Below are 27,020 nucleotides of genomic sequence, written 5' to 3' on the forward strand. Positions count from 1 at the left end.
TAAATGATAACCTGTACCTTTACATTCAGAGTGCACAAATCAAAGCGAGTTTTTAAAATTTCCCATGAAGGAAAAGGCACACAATTAATGTTGTCATTTAGTCCTTTTATATACACCTTGACACAAAAACAGAATGTAGAATCTTGAATTGTAGTAAGTTGGTAATATTCAATTCTTTTATTAGGAAGAAATCAAACAACTGAAAAGAGAACTGGATAACTTTGACCCTTCCTTTTTTGAAGAAATTGAGGATCTGAAATACAACTACAATGAAGAAGTGAAAAAAAATATTATCTTGGAGGAGAAATTAAAGAAGCTTTCTGAACAGTTTGGTGTTAAAGTGGATATTTCAGCCAATGTGTCTAGTGATTAAATCCATGTTAAGTATTTTAAGAACTAACACCTAAATTGAGTCAGTAGGCTGTTATATGTAATACCACTTATATGCAAGCCTGATTCTAATTTCTCACCATTGTGAATTAGGACCAGCTTCATTGAAGTTACAATAGTTTGACACCAGAGAGAGAGAAGCAGCAGACTTTTCAAAAAAGTTACTAAAATCTTGTCATTAGTGCTTCAGATCCAATAGATCTAGAAATCAATGTGAAAACTTGTCTTACCACCTCCCCACTTGTTTTGCATATTTTATGCTTTAGTTCAGAAATGACAGCAGGGGAGATCAAAGGATTTGAGCAAAATCCTGGGGTGAGGAAGCCCTTGACTTCAAAGCCAGACCTGCTGCATAACAGAAAGAATTGTAATACTTCAGCAAGGCAATGAACTTTTTTTGTACTTAAATGTAAAGCTAATTTAATTTATTTGAAAACTGTCAATATTTGTATAGATCTAGTGTTGGTGGATGTTTGGTACATGCAGAGCACAGATGTAAATAGAACCAAATTGTGAGAATACACAATTTGTATTGTCTATTTTTCTAAGTTAAGTATTTGAAACATTACTTTACATGCTGCTCTTGATAAAGTTATTTTCTAAACGGTTATGGACTATTTTTTCAAAATAATTAAAACGAGTTTACATTTTACTATTTATGCTAATTTATTAACAAAAAAAACAGTGTCCCAAGAGACTGGATAATGTAAACAATTTCACTACTTGGTTTTCAAGTCCTAGTACCCTACTGCAGCATGGCGGGGGGGTATACAAATAGTGTGGAATGTCTAAATAAAAAAAATTGTCACTATTTTAAACATTTTTTTAAAACGTAGGGCCTGATTATGGTCTCAGTTACTGATTTAAATCTGTGTTACTTCACTGATATCATAGAAAGCATTGGGCCCTAAGTCTGGAGCCTAAACCTGAGAATGTTTGAGTTGCAGTCTGACTTCAGAATAAAACTGCAGGCTGTAAAAATTCAGAAACTCTAAAAGTTAGCTGACTTTTCTGTTTGTTTTTAAAACCATCACTATCTGCTTCGCTATACAAGCCCCTGGAAGCAGCTACCATTAAAAACACTGTCCTCCTCTTAGCCCTAACAGCTTCAACATTTCAGGGTCTTTCAAAACCAAAACAGCAAATGTGCTGAAATCTAAGAGAGGGAGATCCATTTTGGATTTGCCTTTACTGCTCTTTTGCTTCATATTATTGATAATATTTATCCTAATCATGTGCATTGTAGCTACAGAGCTACCTATGCCACAATTATTTGCAAAAATATCCACTTGTATTGTAGGCAAAGCAGAAGGAGGTACAATCGTACATATGTGACAAGATTCTTTTTTCTCTTTAAACATCAAACTTTATATCTTTGAGTCTACTGAACCTTTGCCCATCCAGCTTTGAAAAATGGTTAAACAAACATTTTGGTTCAAAGTCACAGTCATATTTGGTCCCATTAACAGCAATGACAACTGGTTGAGAATTCAGATACGTCTCTGGAATTGGCCAGCATATACCAAGATGATGTCGATGGAGCTAAGAAGAGAGAAACAGGAGATCAGTGTAAACATCCTCATACATTTGACCACTTATGACAAATATCCATCACTAGTATCTCAACAGCTAGCTGCTTTGGTCACTGATGTCACATCACTTAGAAAGCTCATAGTTATTGTACACGGTGTGTGAAACTTATGTCAAATTGCTTCTGGAAGTTTGCCATATACCACTTCAAAAACTACTAACTTTCCTACAGCTGAAGTTAAACAACGTGTTTTAGATAGCAGCAGGAATTCAGACCAAGTGAAGAAAAGTAGGGGGAGGGGGATCTCAAAAAAAAAAAAATAGGTAGCTACAATTGCAACTGCTGTGATGAAAACTAGGACAGTGTTGTATTTTTTTAGCAGTCATTTTAATGTGATTTAGCAGGTGAATGTGAAAAGAAGCAGACTACATCGCTACGTAGTCCTCCACAAACCACAGTTTGAAGACCATTCTTACAGAAACAATGCCAGCTCATTTTGATTATTATAAAGTGATCCCTTGTTTTATAAGGAACTGTTCTTCTTTGAGTACTTGCATATGTCCATTCCAATACAGGTGTGCATGGCTTCAAGCCACTGACCCACAGAAAAAAATCAATTATGGGCCACACACAAATAAAAAGCAAATTAATTTAGGGTTGTTGGGGTTGTTTTTTGAGAGAGATTTTTTTTTAAAAAAAAACCAAGCCTTAATTGGTAGGTGCTACCGCCACAGGACAAGATAATACCGTGGTCATCCTTTATTTTGTCTGTTTTCAATTAACTGTTCAAACTACTGGCATAATTTATTTAGGGTGGAGGCAGGAGTTTTATACACTATTACTGAATATTTGCTATTATGCTAAGACATTTGTGTGCTCTTATTGGCATCCACCTTAGAGACATTGAAGGGGGGTGGAACCTTTACTGAAAAGTACAATGGAAAGCAATGTATAGGATAATGGCAGGTGGATTTACCTTCATCAGCATAAATGACTAGAGCAGTTTGGAGGTTAATCTGTCTTTATAACAGTTAATAAATACCGTAAGTATTGTAAGGAGTCCAATACAGTTTGACAAACTACATCACACAGCGGTTACAAAAAGGTACAGCTCCTGGGCAAGAGAGCTGTGTGTTCTGGCTACAACGAGAAGTGGTATGTGGAGTGCTGGAGCCCTCCTGCCCCTGGAAAGAAACTGGGTAAGAAGCTGTACTGGGAACAAAGATAGATGACTAGTGTCTAACTCACAGTTTATGTTGAAAATTATCACAAACTGGGCTTGTGAGGAGCTGATCAAAGCTGTCAAGTGCTAATTTGAAACATGATCTCACAAAGTAGCTAAACTGATTCTCACCCAATTAGAAGCAGCAGTGCATATTGTATTTTAATCCCTTGTGCCTTTTACACTAGTAGTTTTGTCCTTGAAGTGTTTCTTCTGCACAAGTGTGGGTTTTTTTTGTTTTATGTTTTGAGGAGTGCAGATTCACTCATGACATTCTAAATGGTTACCTTGATTAAATGTCCATCATTACAGTGCCATACAATTCCTTCAATTTTACCCTCTGTGCAGCTTTCAAACCAAGATAATATATCACTGTGCTTCAGCATAGGTGGATTCTTTATTTCAAATGCTCCATGTGGTACAAGAAGATGGAGAGGGTGCTTCTTACTTCCTAATCCTTTATATAAAAAAAAAAAATTAACCTGTTAAATCATGTAGTCACTCAAGTCAAAATTTCCCTTATTTTTATTAATTACAGCCACATTAAGAATGCTGTCACAGAAGATTTCTGTCAGATACACAGGGCTGGCCTATAAAACACATTGGGTGAAATCCAGACGCAGCTGAAATAAATGGAAATTTTTCCATTGACTTCTACAGAGACAGGATTTCATCCCTGCTTTTCAGCAACAGAAGTAGATTTCCTGTCCTGGGTGAAGTGGGATATTAATTTTTATTTTCATATTAGGGAGACATAACAAGTCTTCACAATCTTCTGATTCCACTGTAACTTCTTGCCCCATGCAATATTATGACATTACAAATGTAAGCCAACAGAAGTATAGAAGTATATATAGGCCATATCTCAGTTTAAAAAATACAGTTTCTAGGAAATTAAATAATCACCTCTCCAGTTTGCATGGCAAGCTGCATCTAAAAAAACAGAGGTTTTTTGTTTTTTAAGAAAACTCGTGTGTAGATAGATATCTTTGATTTTTGCCATGACTCCAAATAGGTCCCATGACAGCACTACTATCTTATTAGAATCCAAAGGAACACCACCTTGACATGCTTACCACAGAAAAAAACTCAATTTCGCATCTAGTTCTTAAACTGTGATTTACCATTAATATACTATTGTGGTGAGATAGGCAAACAATAAGCTTTATATATTTAAGATCTACAGTTACCAAATGAATACTAAATTTAATTAGAACATACGAAGTGTCTCTTGCAAGCTACGAGATTTCTGCTTCAATATGCTCCAAAGAGCCACAAGTTAAGACTACTTGACACAATACTCCTGGGAGAATTCTGCACCACTGCACACATGCAGAATTCATGTCCCCCACAGATTCCCCACTCCTACCCGCCCTGACAGAATATGCACATCTCCTGCAGAATGTTTCAATTACACCTTTCATCCACCAGGGAATGCTATGGTACCAGAAGAGAGGGCAGCTAGCTCACAAGCTGGAGCAGGGAGGGGTCAGAGGCTGCCTTTCTCACAGCATCCTGCCTGCAGGGCCACAGAACATGGTGGGGGATGGATAGAGTGGGGCACACAGGGCTGCTGGGGGGGGGGGATGTCACAGGAACTAGGGGGGTGATAGCATTGAGCCAGGGGCTCAATAGGAGCAGGGGGGGCTACAGGGCCACATGGGGACATGTGCAGATATGCCTGGCTGAATGGGAGAGGTGCAGGGAACACTGGGATGGGCATATTTGCCTGACTGAATGGGAGAGATTAGGGTCAGCCGGGGTCTGCATGGGGGAGGCTCCCCAACATTCCTCCCCTCAGAAAAACAACCCTGTTCCATATTTCTCCCACCCACACCCAACGACTCTCCAGGTTCACTTGAATCATAGACTTTAAGGTCAGAAGGGACTATTATGATAGTCTATTCTGACCTCCTGCACAATGCAGGCCACAGAATCTCACCCACCCACTCTTCTAACAACCCCCTAACCTATGTCTGAGCTGCTGAAGTCCTCAAATGGTGGTTTAAAGACTTCAAGGTGCAGAGAATCCTCCAGCAAGTGACCTGTGCCCCACGCTGCAGAGGAAGGCGAAAACCCCCCAGGGCCTCTGCCAATCTGCCCTGGAGGAGAATTCCTTCCCAACCCCAAATATGGCGATCAGTTAAACCCTGAGCATGTGGGCAAGACTCACCAGCCAGACACCCAGGAAAGACTCCTCCTCTCTCCCTCAGCTGTTCCATTACCCCTAAATCCCACAAGCCTTTCCACTGCTTCTGAGGAGTATGAGAAATGTGTTTCTGTATTCTAGTTTAAATGAATTATTATTCAAAGTTCTGTATTAATATGCTTAGCCAGGAATCTGTCAAAAAAACATTTGCTGAATCTTTTTTGTTGTCTGTATGGTTACAGACATAATTACTGGCAGGTATTTTGAAATAAATTACCAAAATAATTGAGACTAGCGGGATTATATTGTTATTTTGACAAATAAAATATGCAGAATTTTGCAGAACTTCAAAATATTGTGCGCAGAATGTTTAATTCTTTGGTGCTGAATTCCCCCAGGAATATAACAAACTTCATGTGTCGTTACTGAAATGATAATAGGGATGGTGTAGTAGAACTATAGCATACTCTTCCTGCCATGCGAAGACAAAAGCTGTTATTCTGGGAATAAACTGTTACAAGTAAGCACATGTAACACTCCAAAGCCTATTTAACCTGCTCATTTTTAAACTGCGTTATAAAAGATTCAAGAACGATTTGAAGGATCAAAAGGAAGTAAGTTCCACTGTGCATGGGCCTTTTCTTTTTGCCTGTCAGTAAACTATCACACAGTGATGTTTTAAAATATTGATTTTATTAAAAGAATGTCATAACCCTGTTGTAGCTGAGATCAAAAATATTTCCAAGATATTTTATAATATGAAGTCCTCCTTGGCATACATAAGTAATATTAGGAGCTCATAAAAATGCTACTGAAGAATAAAGTTTTGCTTTTGGAACATAAAAAATTGCACCAAATAGCAGGTGTTTAAAAAAAAAAAAGTCTTCAAAGAAGAGCACCAGCTTCTCCCCCCAAAGCCCTTCAGCACATAATCATAAATCGGAGGCGATCTATTTTGTTCTAAGTATTTCCAATGAAGTGCAATTTAATATTTGTTTCCCAAGTGGTGTTGCACCACTCTTTGGTTCTGAGAAAAGAGGTCCGTTTAAATGGAAAACAAATGCATATGCCCCAGTCATTCATCCAACTTCACTGCAGCAGCAGTTTGTCTCAACCCAAAGGGAAATTTTTTTTGTGGATGCCTCTTATTAAAAGTTAGCAGCACATCACTGACTGGCTTTGGAAAGTGGAGCAAACATTGTCCCTGCTAGTTCAAGGTTATGTCTTCACTAAAAGAAAAAAAAAAAATGTGGTTTTGCATTATGATAGCTATCTTGATGTAAAGTCATAGTGAACACATAGCCCGGGTAGTTTTTACCTGAATATAACTAATTAAGGTCAACCCAGGTGGAAGGCACAGAGACTTAGCTACGCAGAGGTAACACACTACAGTACTGTCTCAACTTAGCTAACCTGTAAAAATGCAGCTATTGATTGCAGTGAAGACATAGCTGTAGTCTTGCATGGAGGAGAAGAAAAGTATCTTAGCCCTGATCTACACTAGGCGGGGGGATCGATCTCAGTTACGCAACTTCAGCTATATGAACAACATAGCTGAAGTCGACATACTTAAATCAACTGACTGTGGTGTCTTCACCGCAGTGAGTCGACTGCTGGCACTCCCCTGTTGACTCTGCCTGCGCCTCTCGCAGTGCTAGAGTACAAGAGAGCACTCAGGGGTCGATTTATCGCATCTAGACTAGACACGGTAAATCGATCCCCACTGGATCGATCGCAGCCCTCCGATCCGGTGGGTAGTGAAGACATACCCTTTGGAATTACATGCAGCAGGTTGGAAGGGGAGAATGAGATAGTTAAAAAGACTGTATGCATTATGTGGAAACTGCCAATCACTGAAGTATCTAAAAATATCTCTAAACTCCACCCTTTGGGCACTACTGTAGCTATCCCCTCATTTTCTTTTTTAAAGAGAGTTATACCGGGGACCCCTCAGGGGATCACGAGGTTATTACATAGAGGGGTCATGAGCTGTCAGCCTCCACCCCAAACACTGCTTCACCTCCAGCATTTATAATAGGATTAAATATTTTTTAAAAGTGTTTCTAATTTATAAAGGCGGGAGGGTCGCACTCAGAAGCTTGCTGTGTAAAAGGGGTCACCAGTACAAAAGTTTGAGAACCACTGGGTTATAATATGTTAATAAGCCATGTTGGCAACATACAAGTTGCTTTTAATTCATGGAGCTTAGTGAAGTAATTCCAATCTCTTATTTTGCAAGTAAAAAATGCCATACCTTTCACACTCAGAACACATTAAAATATTTAAGGTATTAATGAGTGTTAAACAACAACACATGCTATGCTTACCATATGGATTTGCATTAATATTAGTTCCAATAAGCTCCAGGGTTTGTTCCAAAAGGTCTGATAATGGCACGGAACTGATTTCCAAACGTCCAGGATCATCAGCATGGCACTTCAATATAAGGGCTATTTCTGCCTCATAATTAACAACAGATGAGTGCCAGCGATATTGTTTGCTATTTTTCTCCACTGGCACCCAACCTATGAGAAAACATGCCATTTTACTTCTTGTCAAGGCACATTAAAAGCTGTACATGCATTAGAAAGTAGCTATAAACTATAGCATTCTACTAATATGAAGAGCTACATACCTAATTATATTTTTACAAGGAAAATAAACTTATCCCAAGGACAAAGTTACATTGTACCTCAAAGAAATGTGTCAAAGGAATTTAACAGGAACAACTGTGTCTTTTGGCTCAAAGCTTTGCAAATCAGTGTGGCCAAATGCCACAGGAAAAAAATGTTTCTATGACAGCAGAACAAAGCACGACTGAACAGTGAGTAAATGACATGTTAGAAAGGAACTTTCTGAGTATGGTGCTATGCAGTGTAGTTGTAGCCATATCGGTCCCAGGATATTGGAAAGGCAAGGTCAGTGAGGTAATATCTTTTATTGGACCAACTTCTGTTGGTGAGAGAGACAAGCTTTTGAGCCACTCAGAGCTTTTTTCAGGTCTGGGAAAGGTACTCCCAGTGTCACAGCAAAATTCAAGGTGGAACAGATTGTTTAGCATAAGCAGTTTGCACAAACTGTAAGGGATCATTCAAGGCAGAGTGGCCCGTTAACACCTCTGCGGTCACAGGACAAAGAGAGGGGGTTAGTGTTCTAATAAGCCATAAATCCAGCATCTCTGTTCAGTCCACATTTTTAGTGTCTAGCAGAGTAATGAATTTAAGCTCCCAGGCTTGTCTTTTGAAAGTGTTGTGCAGGTTTCCTTTGAGGATGAGGGATGGATAAGATCAGATATAGAGTGATCACTTCGTGAAAAGGGTTAATCCGCAGGTGTGAGATCATTAGAGCATGAAGGGATTGGTTTCACCCACACAATCGTTATTCAAGCAGTTAGTGCTCTGGATGAGGTACACCATATCTTGGGATAGGCATGTGTAGGATCAATGAATCTTGAAAGGTGTGGTGTGGGTGGTGTTGATCATTGTAGCAGTGGAGATGCGTCTTCAGGTTTTGCATCTGTTGTTTTGGCAGGGTCTGGTGCCACTGAGTCCTGTTCTGTGGGTATTTAACTCTGGGCCTAATGAAGCAGAGAAAAATCCCCTTTTCTTTAAGACAGACTGTATGGTATATACCTGGAATGTGTCCGTTTTCATCGGGCAAAGGGTTTCCACTCGATTGCTGGATTTCCTTTGCTGGAATCCAGCATTCTGGGACAGGTCTGAAGTCTTCTTCAATATTCCAAATAAATTCTAAAAATAAAAATGTTAAATATTTATTTTGTGACAAAATTTTAGCTAATTCTATTATCTTACCTTCTTTCAAAAGTAAACATTCAAATAATCTGACATAGGAAGAGTACCAGCATGAGGTCTAATCTTTTGTTGTTGTTTTTTGTTCAATTTTTGTTTTTTTAACTAATTTGGTCTACTAAGATATTTAGGCAAAGAATTTCCATTCCATTCCCACAATCCTGGACTTCTGGGGCTGCTCTCCTCTCTGCAGCTCACGGAGGGAGAGCAGCCTTTTAGCGCTGAACAGTCTGGCCAGAACACCTCTGTTCCTGCTTGCTGCCAGATTCTCTGCCACTGCAGCAGCAGACAGTAGCAGGTTCTTTTGCTCCTGCCCTTTCTACCTCTATTTTAACTTCTTTGCTCAGAATTCCTCCCCCTCCCTGAGTCAGTTAACCCTTTGGGAGTAAAACTCTCCCTGAACCACCACTGCATTGTCTCCCTGCTTGTTCCTCCAATTAGTGCTCTATATCTGAGGCAGCCTCCTGAGAAACAGGCAGTGACTTGTGCCCCACTTGCACTCAGCCTTCCATCTCTAACTCTGTTAGGTCCTGGTGCTACAAGCTGGATAGGGAGGTGGGGTCCCTACCGACCAAGGCAACCATGACTCCAGCGAGGAAAAAACAGGCAAGGAACCTCAGTGCAGAACAGCGAGAGGGTCCAAAAGCAAGGTGGACCCTGACCACTCGACTCATGGGTTAAGTCCCAGGGGCCAGCCACGGATGTCTAACTGCAGTATAGACATATCCGCTGACAATGAGTTCCTTCTCCGAGGAACAATGGGACTGAGTGGGAAGGATTGTGAGACAGATCTTTCGAGAGGGTCTTCAAGTCTTAAGGAAGGCAAGCCACAAAAGACCTCACCAAAGCCACAGCAGAGTTTCTGCACTCCCAAAGCGCATTCAAAAGGCTTTAAAAAAAAAAAAAAAACCTAAAAAAGCAAAAAAGGGAAAGAAAAAGCAATAAAAAAAAAATCCAGAAGTTATGAGTCCTCTGATTCCTCTTCCTCCCCCACTGAGGAAGATGAGCTTTCTGACTCTGAAACCTAAGCATGCTCCTGTGAGTAAGCTTCAGAGTAAATTTCTCCCCGCAAAATCCTCATATATGGCTGCAATACCCTTTCGCTCCTCCCTTCGAGGAAGTGATTACGGATGAACAGAACAAGCCTGATAAAGGAAAGCATATTCACAACATCGACCTCAGACTCTACAACATTCAAGAACCCAAGGGCTCTATTACTGATACACCAGAAGTTGATGCCAGTGTAGCGTCCCTCACCAAGGATATGATTATTTCCTCAGAAGGGGAGTTCAAGCCTAAGGAACCCACGGATAGAAAAATGAAGGCCACCCTTAAAATGGACTTTGAAGCTTCCTCCACCACTCTTCAAGTGCCCCTGGTGGCCATCTGCTTTGCAAGAGCATCTTTTTCCTGGTTGTAAGATCTCAAGGCCTTTAAAGGACAGAGATAACCTTGACTTTTACTCCGCTTAAAAGAACTCTTCCTAGAAACAGTGTTTGTAACTGATGCTTCAGTGGATGCAATGAGGTCCTCAAGCCCAAGCTGTGACTTCCAGCTTAGTAGCCAGGTGCCACCTATGGCTCCAACCGTAAGCATGTCTTATGCTGAAGCCAAGTTTACAGTCTCCCTCCTTTTTTGAGAAAAGCTGGATACAGTGGTTGCCGACAATGTGGCTAAATCCAAATATTCTCTCCCTTCCCCACTAAGTGCCCATAGAAAAGAACAGAGACTGGCATTCAGAAAGAGGTGCAACTTTCTCTCCTCTTCCTCACAGAGAGTCAACAAATTCCCCAAAGGAAACAGAGGAATTGGGGACCAGGGAGTGTAGGAGCAGGATTTTATATTTTTACTATGAGAATTAATGTATGTCTTGATTTCATCCTGCTAGCCCTCCCCATTTAAATAGCAGAAAGGAATGACCCTCTGGGACTATGAGATTCTGTTTTCCCATATGCATTACAATTAGGACCTGTTATAAAGTTTAGTTAATAAGAGACAGGATTTTGTATTGTGTCTATGTTAATTACATTAAAGGAATGTTGAAGGCCTGAGCACAATGTAAACTGTTTTTGACCACAAGATTTAGTCTTAGTAACGATAAACATGAACTGGTAAGACTGTGTGCATGGTGTGAGAGACTGAAAAGCATATGCTAACTGTTGTATTTGCGTTTATTGTAAATACAACAGTTAGCATATGCTTTTCAATCACACACACACACACACACCATGCACGCAGTCTTACCGTTGATGTTTACAGTTACCAGTCCAGAGTCTGGATCAATCTAGTGATCCAGCCAGATTGGTCGCAGAGGGGAGCAGGGCTCTGTCGGTCACTATCCGATGCTCCTGGAGTGTGGCAAGATGAATCCAAAGTCTCATGGCCAAGCACCCTGTTCTTATAGTCTTTTTTCTCTGTTGAAGTCTATGGATTTTGCTGTGTCAGTTTCTGACCGGTTACTCCTTGATTGGTGTTAACATTTCAAAACACCTTTGAGAGGGTCATCCTGTCGTGGTTTTGATTTAATCAATTGTCTTTAGGGGTGCCAGCCTTCCCCTCAGGGTCGTCAATCTGCCCTTCCTTCATTATAGATCGTTCTTTTCTGCTATTCAAATGGGGAGGGCTAGCAGGATGAAATCAAGACATACATTAATTCTTATAGTGCAAATATAAAATCCTGCTCCTACGGGGGAGGAGGGGGGAGAAACAGTTCAGAGTGACCTCAGCCTCCCTGAAATCCACTCTATGACAAAGATCTCATGTGTCTTTACCCAGAGCTGAAGCCAGGGGAGAGGATTTCTCATTTTGTAAAGAAATGGTTTTCATCAACCACAGACAAGTAGATGAGGGAAATAATAAGCTAGGGATACTCCCACAAGCTGTGGACTCCACTCCATCCATCCTTCATCCATTCAACCCAGCTCTAATGACCAGAAAGTCTGATCCAGAATGAAATATCTTATCTTCTGGACATGAGCGTGAGAGTGTGTTCCCTCAGAATAAAGTTTCTCCAGATTTTACTGTCTTCTTCACTGCACAGAAGTGCACAGGGGGTATTTAAGCTGTTCTTGACATCAAAAGTGGATGAAGAAAATGAAGTTTCAGAAGGAGACCCTGCCCACCAATGTCATCGCTGTCTTGAGGGACTTCTTTACTTCAGTAGATCTAGCAGATACGTATTTTCATATCCCCATCAGACAGTGTCACTGCAGACGTCTGAGGGTTGCCTATGGCAGGAAAGATTATCAGTACCAAACTCTCCTATTCAGCTGGTCATCAAGCCCCAGGGTTTTTACAAAGATGATGTTGATGATAATAGCCACAGCCAGTGAGGTCACAGTGAACTCACCTGTACCCTTTCCTGGACAACATCCTGATCAGAGTTCCAGCACAGTCAGCAGCACACAAGGGCTATGTTTCAGACCCTCTTCAGATCTCTTCCAGGTGCATGGCTTCATCATAAACACCAAGAAAAGCGCTCTGGTTCCACCCAGGAATTTATTTTCTTACTCCAGTGCTGCAGACATAGCTCTATGCCTTGAATTGCTAGGACTCCTTGTGCGGTGTATGAGGAACACTCCATAGGTGCAATCATGCATCAGAAGTCTTCAGCCTTTGTACTAAATGTGTGGGACCACTCCCCAGAACACATGAAAGAAGAAGTGGGACCGCTAAAAACTGAGGATGGAGTGGAGGTCAAGGATAATCTAGGCATGGCCCAATATCTAAACAAATACTTTGCCTCAGTCTTTAATAAGACTAAAGAGGATCTTAGGGATAATGGTAGCATGATAAATGGGAATGAGGATATGGAGGTAGACATCACCATATCTGAGGTAGAAGCGAAACTCAAACAGCTTAATGGGACTAAATCGGGGGGCCCAGATAATCTTCATCCAAGAATATTAAAAGAATTGGCACAAGAAATTGCAAGCCCATTAGCAAGAATTTTTAATGAATCTGTAAACTCAGGGGTTGTACCGTATGATTGGAGAATTGCTAACATAGTTCCTATTTTTAAGAAAGGGAAAAAAAGTGATCCAAGTAATTATAGGCCTGTTAGTTTGACATCTGTAGTATGCAAGGTCTTGGAAAAAATTTTGAAGGAGAAGGTAGTTAAGGACATTGAAGTCAATGGTAAATGGGACAAAATACAACATGGTTTTACAAAAGGTAGATCGTGCCAAACCAACCTGATCTCCTTCTTTGAGAGAGTAACAGATTTTTTAGATAAAGGAAACGCAGTGGATCTAATTTACTTAGATTTTAGTAAGGCGTTTGATACTGTGCCACATGGGGAATTATTAGTTAAATTGGATAAGATGGGCATCAATAGGAAAATTGAAAGGTGGATAGGGAATTGGTTAAAGGGGAGACTACAACGGGTCCTACTGAAAGGTGAACTGTCAAGTTGGAGGGAGGTTACCAGTGGAGTTCCTCAAGGATCAGTTTTGGGACCAATCTTATTTAATCTTTTTATTACTGACCTGGGCACAAAAAGTGGGAGTGTGCTAATAAAGTTTGCAGATGATACAAAGCTGGGAGGTATTGCTAATTTAGAGAAGGACAGGGATACTCTACAGTAGGATCTGGATGACCTTGTAAACTGGAGTAATAGGAATAGGATGAAATTTAATAGTGAGAAGTGTAAGGTCATGCATTTAGGGATTAATAACAAGAATTTTAGTTATAAGCTAGGGACGCATCAACTAGAAGTAACGGAGGAGGAAAAGGACCTTGGAGTATTGGTTGATCATAGGATGACTATGAGCTGCCAATGTGATATGGCTGTGAAAAAAGCTAATGTCGTCTTGGGATGCATCAGGAGAGGTATTTCCAGTAGGGATAAGGAGGTTTTAGTACCGTTATATAAGGCACTGGTGAGACCTCACCTGGAATACTGTGTGCAGTTCTGGTCTCCCATGTTTAAGAAGGATGAATTCAAACTGGAACAGGTACAGAGAAGGGCTACTAGGATGATCCGAGGAATGGAAAACTTGTCTTATGAAAGGAGACTCAGGGAGCTTGGCTTGTTTAGCCTAACTAAAAGAAGGTTGAGGGGAGATATGATTGCTCTCTATAAATATATCAGAGGGATAAATACCAGAGAGGGAGAGGAATTATTTAAACTCAGTACCAATGTGGACACAAGAACAAATGGATATAAACTGGCCACTAGGAAATTTAGATTAGAAATTAGACGAAGGTTTCTAACCATCAGAGGAGTGAAGTTTTGGAATAGCCTTCCGAGGGAAGTAGTGGGGGCAAAAGATCTATCTTGCTTTAAGATTAAACTCGATAAGTTTATGGAGGAGATGGTATGATGGGATAACATGGTTTTGGTAATTAAATATTCATGGTAAATAGGCCCAATGGCCTGTGATGGGTTTTTAGATGGGGTAAGATCCAAGTTACCCGGGAAAGAATTTTCTGTAGTATCTGGCTGATGAATCTTGCCCATATGCTCAGGGTTTAGCTGATCGCCATATTTGGGGTCGGGAAGGAATTTTCCTCCAGGGCAGATTGGAAGGCCCTGGAGGTTTTTCGCCTTCCTCTGTAGCATGGGGCACGGGTCACTTGCTGGAGGATTCTCTGCTCCTTGAGGTCTTCAGACTACAATTTGAGGACTTCAATAGCACAGACATAGGTGTGAGGTCTTTTTTAGGAGTGGTGGGTGAAATTCTGTGGCCTGCATTGTGCAGGAGGTCAGACTAGATGATCATAATGGTCCCTTCTGGCCTAAATATCTATGAATCTATGAAATATCAAGTACAAATTCCAACATATGTATTCAACTCCTTACAGCGGTGGTCAGCCCATGGCAATAACCCCAATGATATGCTCATCTGCCTTACAGATCCTTTAGTCCTTACTACTGACTCCAGCCTAGAAGCCCGGGGAGCTCACTTGAAGACCCAAATAGCACAGGACCTCTAAACTGAAGTACTCAAGCAGCTTCAGCTAACAGCCTGGTTATTGAGAATGAGACATTCTAGTACTTCTGTCTGTCCTCCACACTCATTGACTGCTTTCATCTAGCAGAGTCTCAATACTAAAGCGTACTCCTCTGTCTGGTCAGGATTCAACAATTCATGCCAGGAACACAATGCAAATCTCAGAAATCCAGGAATTCCAATCATTCTAGACTTTCTCTGTTCTTAGTTGCATGTTATTCACAGGATCCTCACACTCTCTGCAGTCAATCCACGGGTGGCCAGAGTCCTTCAAGCAGTCTGATTAGCCAGGCCACTCTTCCCAAAATGAGACTTTCTGCTATTTCTGTGCGCCCTGACAAGCCTCTGATTTCAGCGTTAGCCTTTTATTTATCCATAAGACTTATTTCTTAATAGCAGTTACATCTGCCAGGGGAGTGCCTGTGCTGGCACCCTTATCTATACGGGAGCCTTACTGCACGTTCCATGGAGCCAAGGCAATACTCAGGACACCAGAATCCTTTCTTTGAAGGTAAGCTGTTCCTCCCACACTTCCCAAGTGTTACTCGCACAATATAGGGCACCCCGCCTATATCCTTCCAAGGGCTCAAGATGTGACCCTGTCAATTTAGGCACCCCAACTTTCCCTACCAAAGGATCAGGGTGTAAGGCACCTACCCTTTCCTATGGGCTCAGGGAGAAACCTGGCCAATTTAAGTACCTGCCCTTTCCCATGGGGATCAAGGCTCTACGGATCTGCAAGATCTTTTCCCAGTGAAAGAGCCTTACACAGCTGTGCTCTAAACATCTATTTCAGGGGTTGGCAACCTTTCAGAAGTGGTGTGCCAAGTCTTCATTTATTCACTGTAATTTAAGGTTTCATGTGCCAGTAATACATTTTTAACGTTTTTAGAAGGTCTCTCTATAAGTCTATATTATATAACTAAACTATTGTTATATGTAAATAAGGTTTTTAAAATGTTTAAGAACCTTCATTTTAAAATTAAATTAAAATGCAGATCTTATCAGTTTAGTATGATCATTGCCCTTGCTTTTCCTTGCTGAGTTTTCCAATGTCTGCAAATAGATTATCTTCTTTGGGGAGAGAAAGGTTCCATTCATCCAGGACGGCGGCTGGTGTCCCGGACTGGTGGCTGGTGTCCTGGACCAGCGGCGGGCTGAGCGGGGCCAGCGGATGGAACCCTAGGCCAGCAGCAGGCCAGCAGATGGAACCCCAGGCCGGCAGCAGAATGCCACTGAAAATCAGCTTGCGTGCCATAGGTTGCTGATCCCTGATCTATTTATTAGCAACACACACAGAATACATATACCAAGCAAACTTCTTATGCTCATCACTCCCAATATAGACAAAGTTCACCCGATCGCCAGTCAGGATCCACTCATCTGGGGGTTTCTGGTGATGCCTATGCACGTCACTGTTGTGCAGAGAGGTCAGAGTTCCAGCAGCTTGATGTTGAACTGCAGTCCAGAAATGGTTCCCAAAGAGCACCGTTTTTCATTTATATTATATAGGTACAGCTAGCTACCTCCTTCAAATGCACTAAACCTATCACATTATACCACATCCCTAAATAACAAAAAAATTTACCAATTACATACTGGCACCTATGTGTCCTCCTTTCTGCCCAAGTTTTTTTTACATTTTATCTTTCATGCACAATTTGTAACTTAATTGTGACCTTCTCCGTTTATGAAGATGGTCAGCATAAAAATGCTGGTTAGAGCTTATCTTATCATTTGTTGAATCTCTTTCTGTATCCTCCCTAATTTTCCAGCGCCTGTGTGTCTCTACTTTACGAGGGTGGTGGCTACAACACTTGTTAGGAACATTCCTGAGGTGTGGGTGCTTTATCAGCAGCAGAACATTCTTTTTTTCAATTTTAGTGGTGAACTCCCTGAGTTTCACCTAAAGCTGGTTTAATATTGGTGGAGGAGGGATGGAGGAGAGTGATACTGATGAGGTCTCAGGCCTACACAAGAGGATGGGCATCCTTCACTCTGTCCAAAACAACAGCAGCCAACTAAAAAAGGCACGACATCTTACATGTCAAAAGAGCATTGAAAATCTCTCAAACATACAGAATCCACAAAAATATCAGGCTCCCTATTCATGTCTTTCTACCCAAAATGTCAAGTACTCAGAGCTCTCCAAGTCCTCCAACACTAGATGGATTAGACTATGTATTGTGGAAGCCTACAAATCATCAGAGGCTCCTGTCCCAGAAGAGATCAAGGCGCACTTCATGAGATCATTAGCAACCTCCTGGGTGGAACAAGCAACTGCATCCACTGCTGAAATCTGCAAAGCAGCCACTTGGTCTACAGCCAACCCCTTCATTTAGCATTGCAGAAAATAGAAGGTCCATGATGTAGAGGCCTCCTTTGGCAGGAAGAAGATGCAACCGGTGGCCCAGAAATAAATACAGACTCACAAAAAGTGGGGTACTTCTTTCCTACCAAACTTTTGTTTCATAACCTCCCTTCATATGTTCACTGCTTTCTACTTTCCAGATGTCCAGCACTGTGAGAGATGCTAGGCTGCAGAATGGAAAACTTCTGACTGATAATTTCTTTTTTGCTAGCAGCATCTCCCAAAATTCTAGTCACCCTGGATAGTTCATGAGTCAAAGGTCAGATATTAAGTGGAATCTTTACCATATGACCATATTCCTTGGTCTAATGTACATAGCTATTCCATTATTCCCTGAATGTTTTTTAATAATGATGTTATGCAAATTTTTCATCTTGGGAATAACTCATCTGGCAGCAAGCCGGAGCAGAAGGGCTGTGGCCAGACGGCAAAACTAAAACTCTGATCTGCCTCTGAGAGCTGCAAAGAGAGGACAGCAGCCCCATCTTTCAATAAGGGAAGGAGGAGAACCCAGGGAGGACAGCAGTCCCATCTTCAAAAAAGGGAAGAAAGAGAATCCAGGGAACTACAGACCGGTCAGCCTCACCTCAGTCCCTGGAAAAATCACGGAGCAGGTCCTCAAAGAAACCATTTTGAAGCACTTGGAGGAGAGGAAGGTAATCAGGAACAGTCAACATGGATTCATCAAGGGCAAGTCATGCCTGACCAACCTGATTGCCTTCTATAATGAGGTAACTGGTTCTGTGGATATGGGGAAAGCAGTGGACATGATATATCTTGACTTTAGCAAAGCTTTTGATACAGTCTCCCACAGTATTCTTGCCAGCAAATTAAAAAAGTATGAATTGGATGGATGGATGGACTATAAGGTGGACAGAAAGATGGCCATCTTGTCGGGCTCAACGGGTAGAGATCAACGGCTCTGTGTCTAGTTAGCAGCCAGTATCAAGCAGAGTGCTCCAGGGGTCGATCCTGGGACCAGTTTTGTTCAACATTTTATTAATGATCTGGATGATGAGATGGATTGTACCCTCAGCAAGTTCACAGATGACACTAAGCTAGGGAGAGAGGTAGATATGCTGGATGATAGGGATAGGGTCCAGAGCGACCTAGACAAATTAGAGGATTGGGCCAAAAGAAATCTGATGAGGGTCAACAAGGACAAGTACAGAGTCCTGCACTTAGGACGGAAGAATCCCACGCACCGCTGCAGGCTAGCGACCGACTGGCTAAGCAGCAGTTCTGCAGAAAAAGACCTGGGGATTACAGTGGATGAGAAGCTGGATATGAATCAGCAGTGTGCCCTTGTTGTCAAGAAGACCACTAGCATATTGGGCTGCATTAGTAGGAGCATTGCTAGCAGATCAAGGGAAGTGATTATTCCCCTCTATTCAGCAGTGGTGAGGCCACATCTGGAGTATTGCGTCCAGCTTTGGGCTCCCCATACAGAAAGGATGTGCACAATTGGAGAGCAACAAAAATTATTAGGGGACTGGGGCACATGACTTACGAGGAGAGGCTGAGGGAACTGGGTTCGTTTAGTCTGCAGAAGAGTGAGGGGGGATTTGAAAGCAGCCTTCAACTACCTGCAGGGGGGTTCCAAAGAGGATGGAGATTGGCTGTTCTGTTCTCAGACAGAACAAGGAGCAATGGTCTCAAGTTGCAGTGGGGGAGGTCTAGGTTGGATATTAGGAAACACTATTTCACTAGGAGGGTGGTGAAGCACTGGAATGGGTTACCTAGGAGGTGGTGAAATCTCCATCCTTAGAGGTTTTTAAGGCCTGGCTTGACAAAGGTGGATGGGCTTGATTTAGTTGGTGCTGGTCCTGCTTGAAGCAGGGAGCTGGACAAGATGACCTCCTGAGGTCTCTTCCAATCCTAATCTTCTATGATACTAGACATCCAGAATTGTGGGAGATGCAGCTAGCAGAAAGGAAATTTTTGATAAGAAATTTTCTGTTCTAGTCATGAATTTCCATTCTAGCAAAAGAAATACCATGGAGCAATGAAGGAGACATACACTAGGAAAAAGTTTTAGTATTTAATACTAGCCCAGAGTGAGGAACAAGTGACCAATTAGCCAAAATTATAACGATGGTACACGGAGATAAGTAAAGTCATAATAGCATTTGAAATGAAATATAGAAGTTTTGAGCCGGATCACTAATATTTCAACATAATACTAGTTTTGTTTAACCAAAGGTCTCTCTCTTTTAAAGAAATGCTTCAATTACCAAGAGAAAAAAAAAAAAAAAAGAGAAAAAAAACCCTCACTGACCTTTTGAGTCTTCCATTGAATACAGGAATCTTTTAAACCTTTTCTCAGACAGTTTGTTGGGTTTTCTATCCAACCTGGCCCAAAGATACGGCTGCCCTACAGGTTTCAGAATTAGGAAAACAACAGCTTGTTTAGATAATAGCATGCAGGACAGGATTTCTCCCATTGAAATGGACAGTTTAACATGAGAAGTAAAATATCCAGCAGTAAATATTCTATTTCCTCCTGCCTTCAAAAAAAAAAAAAAAAAAAGAGTCATATAAAAAGAGGACATATTTAAATTGAGGTTAATTTGCTCACTTGTCAGAAAACCTAAGAGCACTATGAACAGTACCTTGCTTAATATGATGCACAAACTGCTTGAAATATATATTTAAAAACCACAAAACGGATATATGCATATTCAAAATATACTTTCAGTAGAAAGAGAGAACAGGAGGAATTTTCAAGGGTTCATCAGGTATTCATTGAACCACACTTTTTCCTCACACCTCTGCAAATAAAATACCGTTTATCGGACTTTCTGAGAAAAAAAAAATTCTAATGACAAAATGCCAACCAGGTAGAATAGTTTTCTTTGGCTACCAGGTTAATTTAAACTGGATCATTTTCACCTGGACTTTAGTTTCACAAACTATACGAAAATCCAGAACAATTTTACAGATAGGTGTATCTTCTATAAAATTACAGTAAACTTACATTATCAGTTAATGCATATTTTATAGTAAAGCCATTATTTTTTTAATGAATCTGAATTTCCCAGATACAGGAATGCAATAAAATGAAAATTATGTACAACTTATGGGTACAAATCAACATGAGACGTCTACATACAAATCTTCCGTATTACCTTTATAGGTTGTTACGTAACAGCAGGTTCCATCCACCTTCTCAGTTGGAATTGCATTGTATATATCTGCATCTAACGCCTTTCGATTTATGGTTTCAGTTGCCAAAACTTTAAATGACTGAAAAGACAACAATTATTTAAACCTCAGTCCATAACTTCCTATATGGACTCTAATATATTATAATTGACATCCACAAACCCAGAATCTTTTTTTTATTCCTAGTTTCTAATATTGCCTAAGAATGCAACTATTTCACAATATATTACAAATCTGAAAATGCATCAAGGCAAAGGAATAAAACTTTCACACCTGTTGTCTTATAAAGAATAATTTAATGAGGCTGCTTCCCTCCTTTCCATTCGGGGTTTATCTTTAGGAACAACCTGCTCCCACACTTTGAAGTAGTGTGTGTAATGCAGAAGAGTTCCAGCCTAGTGCTACAGAATTTCAATAGATGCCTTTATGACATTACTATGGCAACAAAAGTTCCATGCATCATTTGAGGGACTAACTGTTCCTAAGCTTCAGTTTAGAGATGGAAGCCCTACTAGTACTAAATGATGGTGATAATAATAAACATACCAGAGTGATGGAAGCTGGTTAAAGCAAACACATTTTGAACAACATAATAAAGATTGCAGTCTTCATCTAAATCTTTCTATAGAATAAAGAGGTGAGTGTTCCAAGGAGTCTGAACAGACACCCAGTGGACATCGTGAAGTTGATCTTGTTTTCTGAGAGATGGTGTTGGTAAGACTTCTCAAAATAGGTTTAGATGAAGAAAAATCATTTCTGGTAAAGATTACTTTTAAAATATTCTCCTGTAGAATAATATCCTTTCCCCTACTCTTCTTTAGACTGTCAGCTCTTTGGCGTAGGAGCTGTCTCTTTCACTGTGTGGTAAAGCACCTAGCACGACGGTGCCCCAATGTTGGTTGAAGCCTCTAAGTACTACTGTTATTGAAATACATAAGAAGAAAGAGCCTGATTATCTCCCTGTTTTGCACCTTCTACAGCAATCTAACCTGTGCATTATGGGTGTGAAATGCTACCTGCTCAGATTAGTACACCCACAAAACACTGGTGTAGATGAATACAGAAGGTGCAAGATAGAAAAAAGTGTGAACTTGATTCTGTCCTTTCTGTTTCAGTACACATATACTTAATCTTTTGTATTTCCACATAATACTTGACTAATTTTTTATAGTTATGCATGTAACAAGTTCTTACTTTACCCTAACCTTCTGTCTGCTTCTTATAACAGTAAGAAACACTAATTTAAGGAAGAAAGCACACTAACATAACCACAGTCAAAACAACATTAGCCCCAAGAACTTCAAACAAACAAAATGTGAAACACCAAATACCCATATCATCACCATCTTTCGGGTCTGCAGGAGATAACTCCTTGAAACAGAGGAAGGACTGAATTCTGCAAGAGCAGGGATTTCACAATACTTGCTTGCTGCGTTATAAACTCCTAAATCCTTTTAACAGGAGACTAAGAGAACCCATCACAAGTGTTGTGTGACCAATTATTTCCATCAGAGTTAAGGAAGAGTGATGCCAGCAGGCCACCCCTGAAGTCACTGGGGTATATCAACCAACCAAAGCCTCAAGCAAAGACCTCCCCAGAAAGACGCCGAAAAGTGGGCTGAACAGGGATAAAGAAGAGCAAATTACCCCAATTACTTCTGAAAAAGGAATCATCATTCCGATAAGGTTTTAGCCATCAGTACTATTCCACCTGGCTTACCCGCAACCTGGTATGTGGGCAGTTCCCTATTGCTGTTTTATACAATGAAAACATGCATGGAGCCACCAAGAATCTCAAAGATGCACCAGGCACTGTTAGAGCTGGATGTGGCTGCAAGTCTCAAATACCCTTGTCCCCAACCAGACCGCTGCATCCCCTCCTCCCCAGCACCCTGAGCCCCTCTCCAGCCACTCCCACCATCACCCGGGTACCCACCATGCCCCCTCCTCTTCCCCAGCACCCTGAGCCCCCCCAGCCACTCCCACCATCACCCGGGTACCCACCACCACGCCCGAGCAGCTTCCTTTCCTCCCCCATGGCCAGTGGCTCCAGCACGACCCCTGAGCTCGCCCCCCATGGGCGGCAGGTCCCCGCGGCCCCGGCCCAGGACGCCGTGCGCTCCCTCCGGCATCGCTGGGCCGGGCCGGGCCCAGGCGCTTCCCGGTACCTGGCGCTCCCGCTTAGCCGAGGGCTCCTCTTTCACCTGCGTCACAAACAGGCAGGGCACCTTCCGCTGCACCGAGCCCAGGCGGCTCATGGCCCCGGCTCCCCTCACGCGCAACGGGACCGAGAGCGGAGCCGCAGCCGCCTCCCGCCAGCAGGGCCCGGACCGCAGGGCGCGCGCGCTGGGAAATGGAGTCCGCGGGGCGGCAGCCGGTAAAGGGCCTCGCGGCCTGCAGCGGCGCCCTGCGTGTGTGGGAGCGTCCCGCCCCCCGGGGCCCGGCGGATGTTTTCTGTGCGAGAGTTACAGCCTCCCCGCTGCACAGGGACGGGTCATTGCCTCGGGTGGCCCTCTGGGCGTTACAGCCCCACACCCCCTGCCCTGGGAACGATGGGGGTAGCTGTGTGGGTGTTACAGCCCCACAATCACGTGCCCTAGGGGTGGTTGGAGGGTAGCTATGTGGATGTGGCAGCCCCACAGTCCTCTGTTGTGCGGGGCGGGCGCTAGCCTTCCGCTTTTGTGTTGCAGTCGGAGACCTTCACAGTCTGCCTCGGCCTTGGTTCAGCTCAGAAGCAACCTCAATGTTGTAAGCTGCCTCTGTTGCAGTAGCTCAGCTGCATTTTCTACATCTGTGTTGTCCGTGGCTTTCATTATCCTCTTGTTGCCGGCACCCAGTGCCGAGAGGCTGAACAACAGCTTGAGTTGGTTCGTTACCCGGTGTGCTGCACCCAATAATCACAACGGGGTGGAGAAGCAGAAAAGTTTATTTGAAGCTTCAAAAAGGTACAGGGAGATTTGAATCTCAAATCCTGTACCACAGAGCAGGAAGTTACACAGGCTTTCATACATCCTTTTTCCCAGCATACTTATCCAATAGCAAGCTGCTCCAAGTATCCATATAGCCAGCCAATCCAGTTCCCAGCTAGTTCCCTGATTCTCTGTATCATTTGTTAAACTATACATAAAGCTGCTTTATTCAGCATTGTTCTTCCATATCTCCCCTGTTTGGCCTTGCTTAGTTTCAGGCAGTCTGACTCTGCAACATACTGTTGCAGATTCTCAGCATAACTGCTGTGTGTGCCTCCAGGCGGGGGGGGGGCCAAGGACACCGGGGCCTAGTGCGAGTGGGCTTCATCGATACTCGTGGTCTTCCATCCCCTCGAGTTACCTAGTGGCCATGCCCCAGTGTTCCCAACACTCTGCATGCAGTAATGTAAACACCTCTTTACTTGCTGACTTTCCAGGCATGGAAGGGTGGATGAAACTCAGTGAAACCCTGGTTATGGGAAAAGATAGAAATGAGACATTGGGCAAATGGACAGGACTGGACTGACAACAGTGGCGGCTGGCTTCTCAGAAAGAACAGAAACTAAATATCCGTCACTGGAAAATGTTGCTGGTTCCAACTTAATGTATTGTGAGGGTCCTATCCTATTTCATATAAGAATTTCTCAAGAACTAGCATGTGCTGTGTGGTGCTTCTTTGTGGAGTGCCAATTTCCTAAACTGTTCTCAACAAGGCCTATCCAAGTACCAGGACATTTTATTATTTATTTTATGTATTTATTTTTATTGTTAACAATACCATTTTTAATATGGAGGACTGCGTGGAGTCAAGACTTCTGTGTTCTATTCCTAGCTTTCCCACAGAGTTGCTGTATGACCTTATGGAAGTAACTGGTCTGTACCTCTAGATGACCTCCTGAGGTCCCTTCCAACCCTGATATTCTGTGATACTGTGATACCTCAGTTTCCACATCTATAAAAAGTGGAATAGTACTCAATGTTTCTAGAGTGATTTGAAATCACAGAGAGAAAGCAGAATCATCTCAGGTCACAAACTAATTTGATTTATTAAAACTAATTTGGTTCTGGAGTTGGCCTCTGCGCATATTTCTTATTATGAGATGAACCCACTGGCACTGTTGAGCTTCAGAAATCTGCTGGAAAGCAGCACCCACTGAGATTCCTCAGACACCTTTTCACAGTTCTGAATATTTTGATCTGAGGTTATAAAAGGGCTATGCAGAGCTAATTACTTCAGTTCTTTTCTTATCACAGCCAGCCAATAAAAAGTTTCTCATACATATAAATAAAAAGAAAACAAGGGAAGAAGAATTGGGACTGCTAAGCAGTAAAGATGGTGTGGAGATCAATCTAGGAATGGTCCAACACCTAAATAAATACTTAACCTCAGTTTTTAATAAGGGTACCAAGGAGCTTAGCGATAGTGGCAGAGTAGTTAATGGAAATTACTATATCAGAGGGGGAGGTCAAACAGAAACTGATTAATGGGACTAAATCAGCGGGCCTGGATAATTTCCATCAAGAATATTAAAGGAACTGGCACATGAAATTGCAAGCCCAATAGCAAGGATTTTTTAATGAATTTATAAACTTGGATGTTGTACCCTCTGACTTTAGGATTGCTAATATAGGACCTATTTTTAGGAAAGGGGGGGAAAGTGATCTGGGAAACTACAGGCCTGTTAGTTTGACCTCAATTGCATGAAAGGTCTTATTACAAATTTTGAAAGAGAAAGTAGTTAAGGACATAGAGATAAACGGGAATAGGAATAAAATACAACATGATTTTTACAAAAGGTAGAGTGTGTCGGACGAACTGGATCTTTTTCTTTGAGGAGATAACTGATTTTTTAGACAAAAGGAATACAGTAGACCTAATCTGCCTGGATTTCAGTAAAGCACTTAATACAGTTCCACATGGGAAATTATTAGTTAAATTGGAGAAGGTGGGGATTAATATGAGAATTGAAAGGTAGATAAGGAATTGGTTAAAGGGGCGAGGGTGACTATAACAGGTCATACTGAAAGGTGAACTGTCAGAGTGGAGGGAGGTTATTAGTGAAGTTCTTCAGGGATCTGTCTTGGGCCCAGTCTTACTTAACATTTTTGTTAATGACTTTGGCATGAAAAGTGGGAGTATGCTAATAAAATCTGTGGATGACACAAAGTTGGGAGGTATTGCCAATACAGGGGAGGACTGGAATATCAAACAAAAAGATCTGGACAACCTTGAAAACTGTAGTAATAGAAATGGGATGAAATTTAATAGCACAAAGAGCAAGGTCATGCTCTTAAGGACTAAAAAGATTTTTTGCTATAAACTGGGGATTTATCTGTTGGAAGCAACAGAGGAGGCGAAAGACCTGGGTGTATTAGTTGATCACAAGATGACTGAGCTGCCAATGTGATGTGGCCATGAAAAAGTGTAATGCAGTCCCTAGGATTCATCAGGTGAGGTATTTCCAGGAGAGATAGGGAAGTGTTTGTACAATTATACAAGACACTGGTGAGACTTCATCTGGAATAACATGTGCAATTCTGGTCTTCCAGGTTTAAGAAAGAAGAATTCAGAGTGAAACAGGTGCAAAGAAGGGCTATTAGGATGATCCGAGGATACCTAATGAGAGGAGACTCAAAGAACTTAGCTTGTTTAGCTTAACCAAATGAAGGCTGAGGGGAGATATTATTGCTTTCTGTAAATATCAGGGAGGGAGAGGAGTTATTTAAATTAAGCATAACCAGTGTTGACTCAAGAACAAATGGATATAAACTGACCACCTACAAGTTTACGCTTGAAATTAGACGAAGGTTTCAAGCCATCAGAGGAGTGAAATTCTGCAACAGCCTTCCAAAGGGAGCAGTGGGGGCAAAAAACCTAACTGGCTTCAAGACTGAACTTGATATGTTTATGGAGGGGATGGCATGATGACTGCCAATAATGGCATGTAGCCAATTTGCGACTGCTAGTAGCAAATATCCCCAGTAGCTGGTAATGGGACACTAGATGGGTAGGGCACTGAGATACTACAGAAAATTCTTTCCTAGGCGTCAGGTCGGGTTTGCAGGGTCCCAGAGCCTGGGCTCCACCCCGAGCGCAAGCATCTACACTGTAATTCAACAGCCCCTTAGTCTGAGTCTCGCAAGCTCAAGTCTGCTGGCACAGGTTTTTAATTGCAGTGTAGACATACCCTAGGAGACTGACATTGGGAGTGTTGAAAACAGGTTTAATGCTAAAATTACTGTTCCGGCAACAGAGAGACAAGATGGATGAGGTAATATTTTTTATTGGACTGACTTCTCTTGGTGAGAGAGACAAGTTTTTAGCCATCCAGAGCTCTTCTTCAGGTCTGGGAAAGGAAAGCTCAGGCTCTGTCTGCACTACAGCGGCACAGCTGCACCAGTGAAGCTGCACCACAGCCACTGTCGTGCTTCTGGTGAAGACACTCTAAACCGACAGGCG

At 42.0% G+C, this 27,020-nt stretch overlaps 3 protein-coding genes across 13 annotated transcripts in view; 2 read left to right on the plus strand and 1 right to left on the minus strand.

Moving 5' to 3' along the window:
• Positions 1–1,042, plus strand: part of CEP290 (centrosomal protein 290) — a 122,584-nt gene extending 121,542 nt beyond the window's left edge. For 6 of the 7 annotated variants that reach the window (XM_073327590.2, XM_073327592.2, XM_073327593.2 and 3 more), the window contains one exon: positions 185–1,042. In XM_073327590.2, the coding sequence (XP_073183691.2) occupies positions 185–373 (189 nt within the window). In that variant the 3' untranslated portion in view covers positions 374–1,042. The remainder of the gene's footprint in view (positions 1–184) is intronic. The other variant, XR_012156724.2, reaches the window with a different exon arrangement.
• On the minus strand, positions 1,038–23,468 carry RLIG1 (RNA 5'-phosphate and 3'-OH ligase 1). Of its 2 annotated transcripts, none has more exons than XM_073327605.2 (7): positions 22,796–23,468; positions 20,555–20,672; positions 19,705–19,800; positions 8,925–9,041; positions 7,620–7,817; positions 3,431–3,600; positions 1,038–1,932 (listed from the first exon to the last, which is right to left on the minus strand). In XM_073327605.2, the coding sequence occupies exons 1-7, from the start codon at positions 22,847–22,849 to the stop codon at positions 1,744–1,746; spliced, it is 942 nt and encodes a 313-aa protein (XP_073183706.1). In that variant the 5' UTR covers positions 22,850–23,468; the 3' UTR covers positions 1,038–1,743. The 2 variants fall into 2 exon arrangements, with proteins under 2 accessions (XP_073183706.1, XP_073183705.1); XM_073327604.2 differs by having other exon boundaries at positions 22,760–23,468.
• Positions 22,616–27,020, plus strand: part of C1H12orf50 (chromosome 1 C12orf50 homolog) — a 28,824-nt gene continuing 24,419 nt past the window's right edge. For 3 of the 4 annotated variants that reach the window (XM_073327602.2, XM_073327603.2, XM_073327599.2), the window contains exon 1: positions 22,616–22,968. The gene's annotated coding sequence lies outside the window, so the exon portion shown is untranslated. Of the gene's footprint in view, positions 23,340–27,020 lie in introns of all 4 variants that reach the window. The other variant, XM_073327600.2, reaches the window with a different exon arrangement.

Source organism: Lepidochelys kempii, chromosome 1, assembly GCF_965140285.1.
Source record: "Lepidochelys kempii isolate rLepKem1 chromosome 1, rLepKem1.hap1, whole genome shotgun sequence".
NCBI classification, from domain to species: domain Eukaryota; kingdom Metazoa; phylum Chordata; order Testudines; family Cheloniidae; genus Lepidochelys; species Lepidochelys kempii.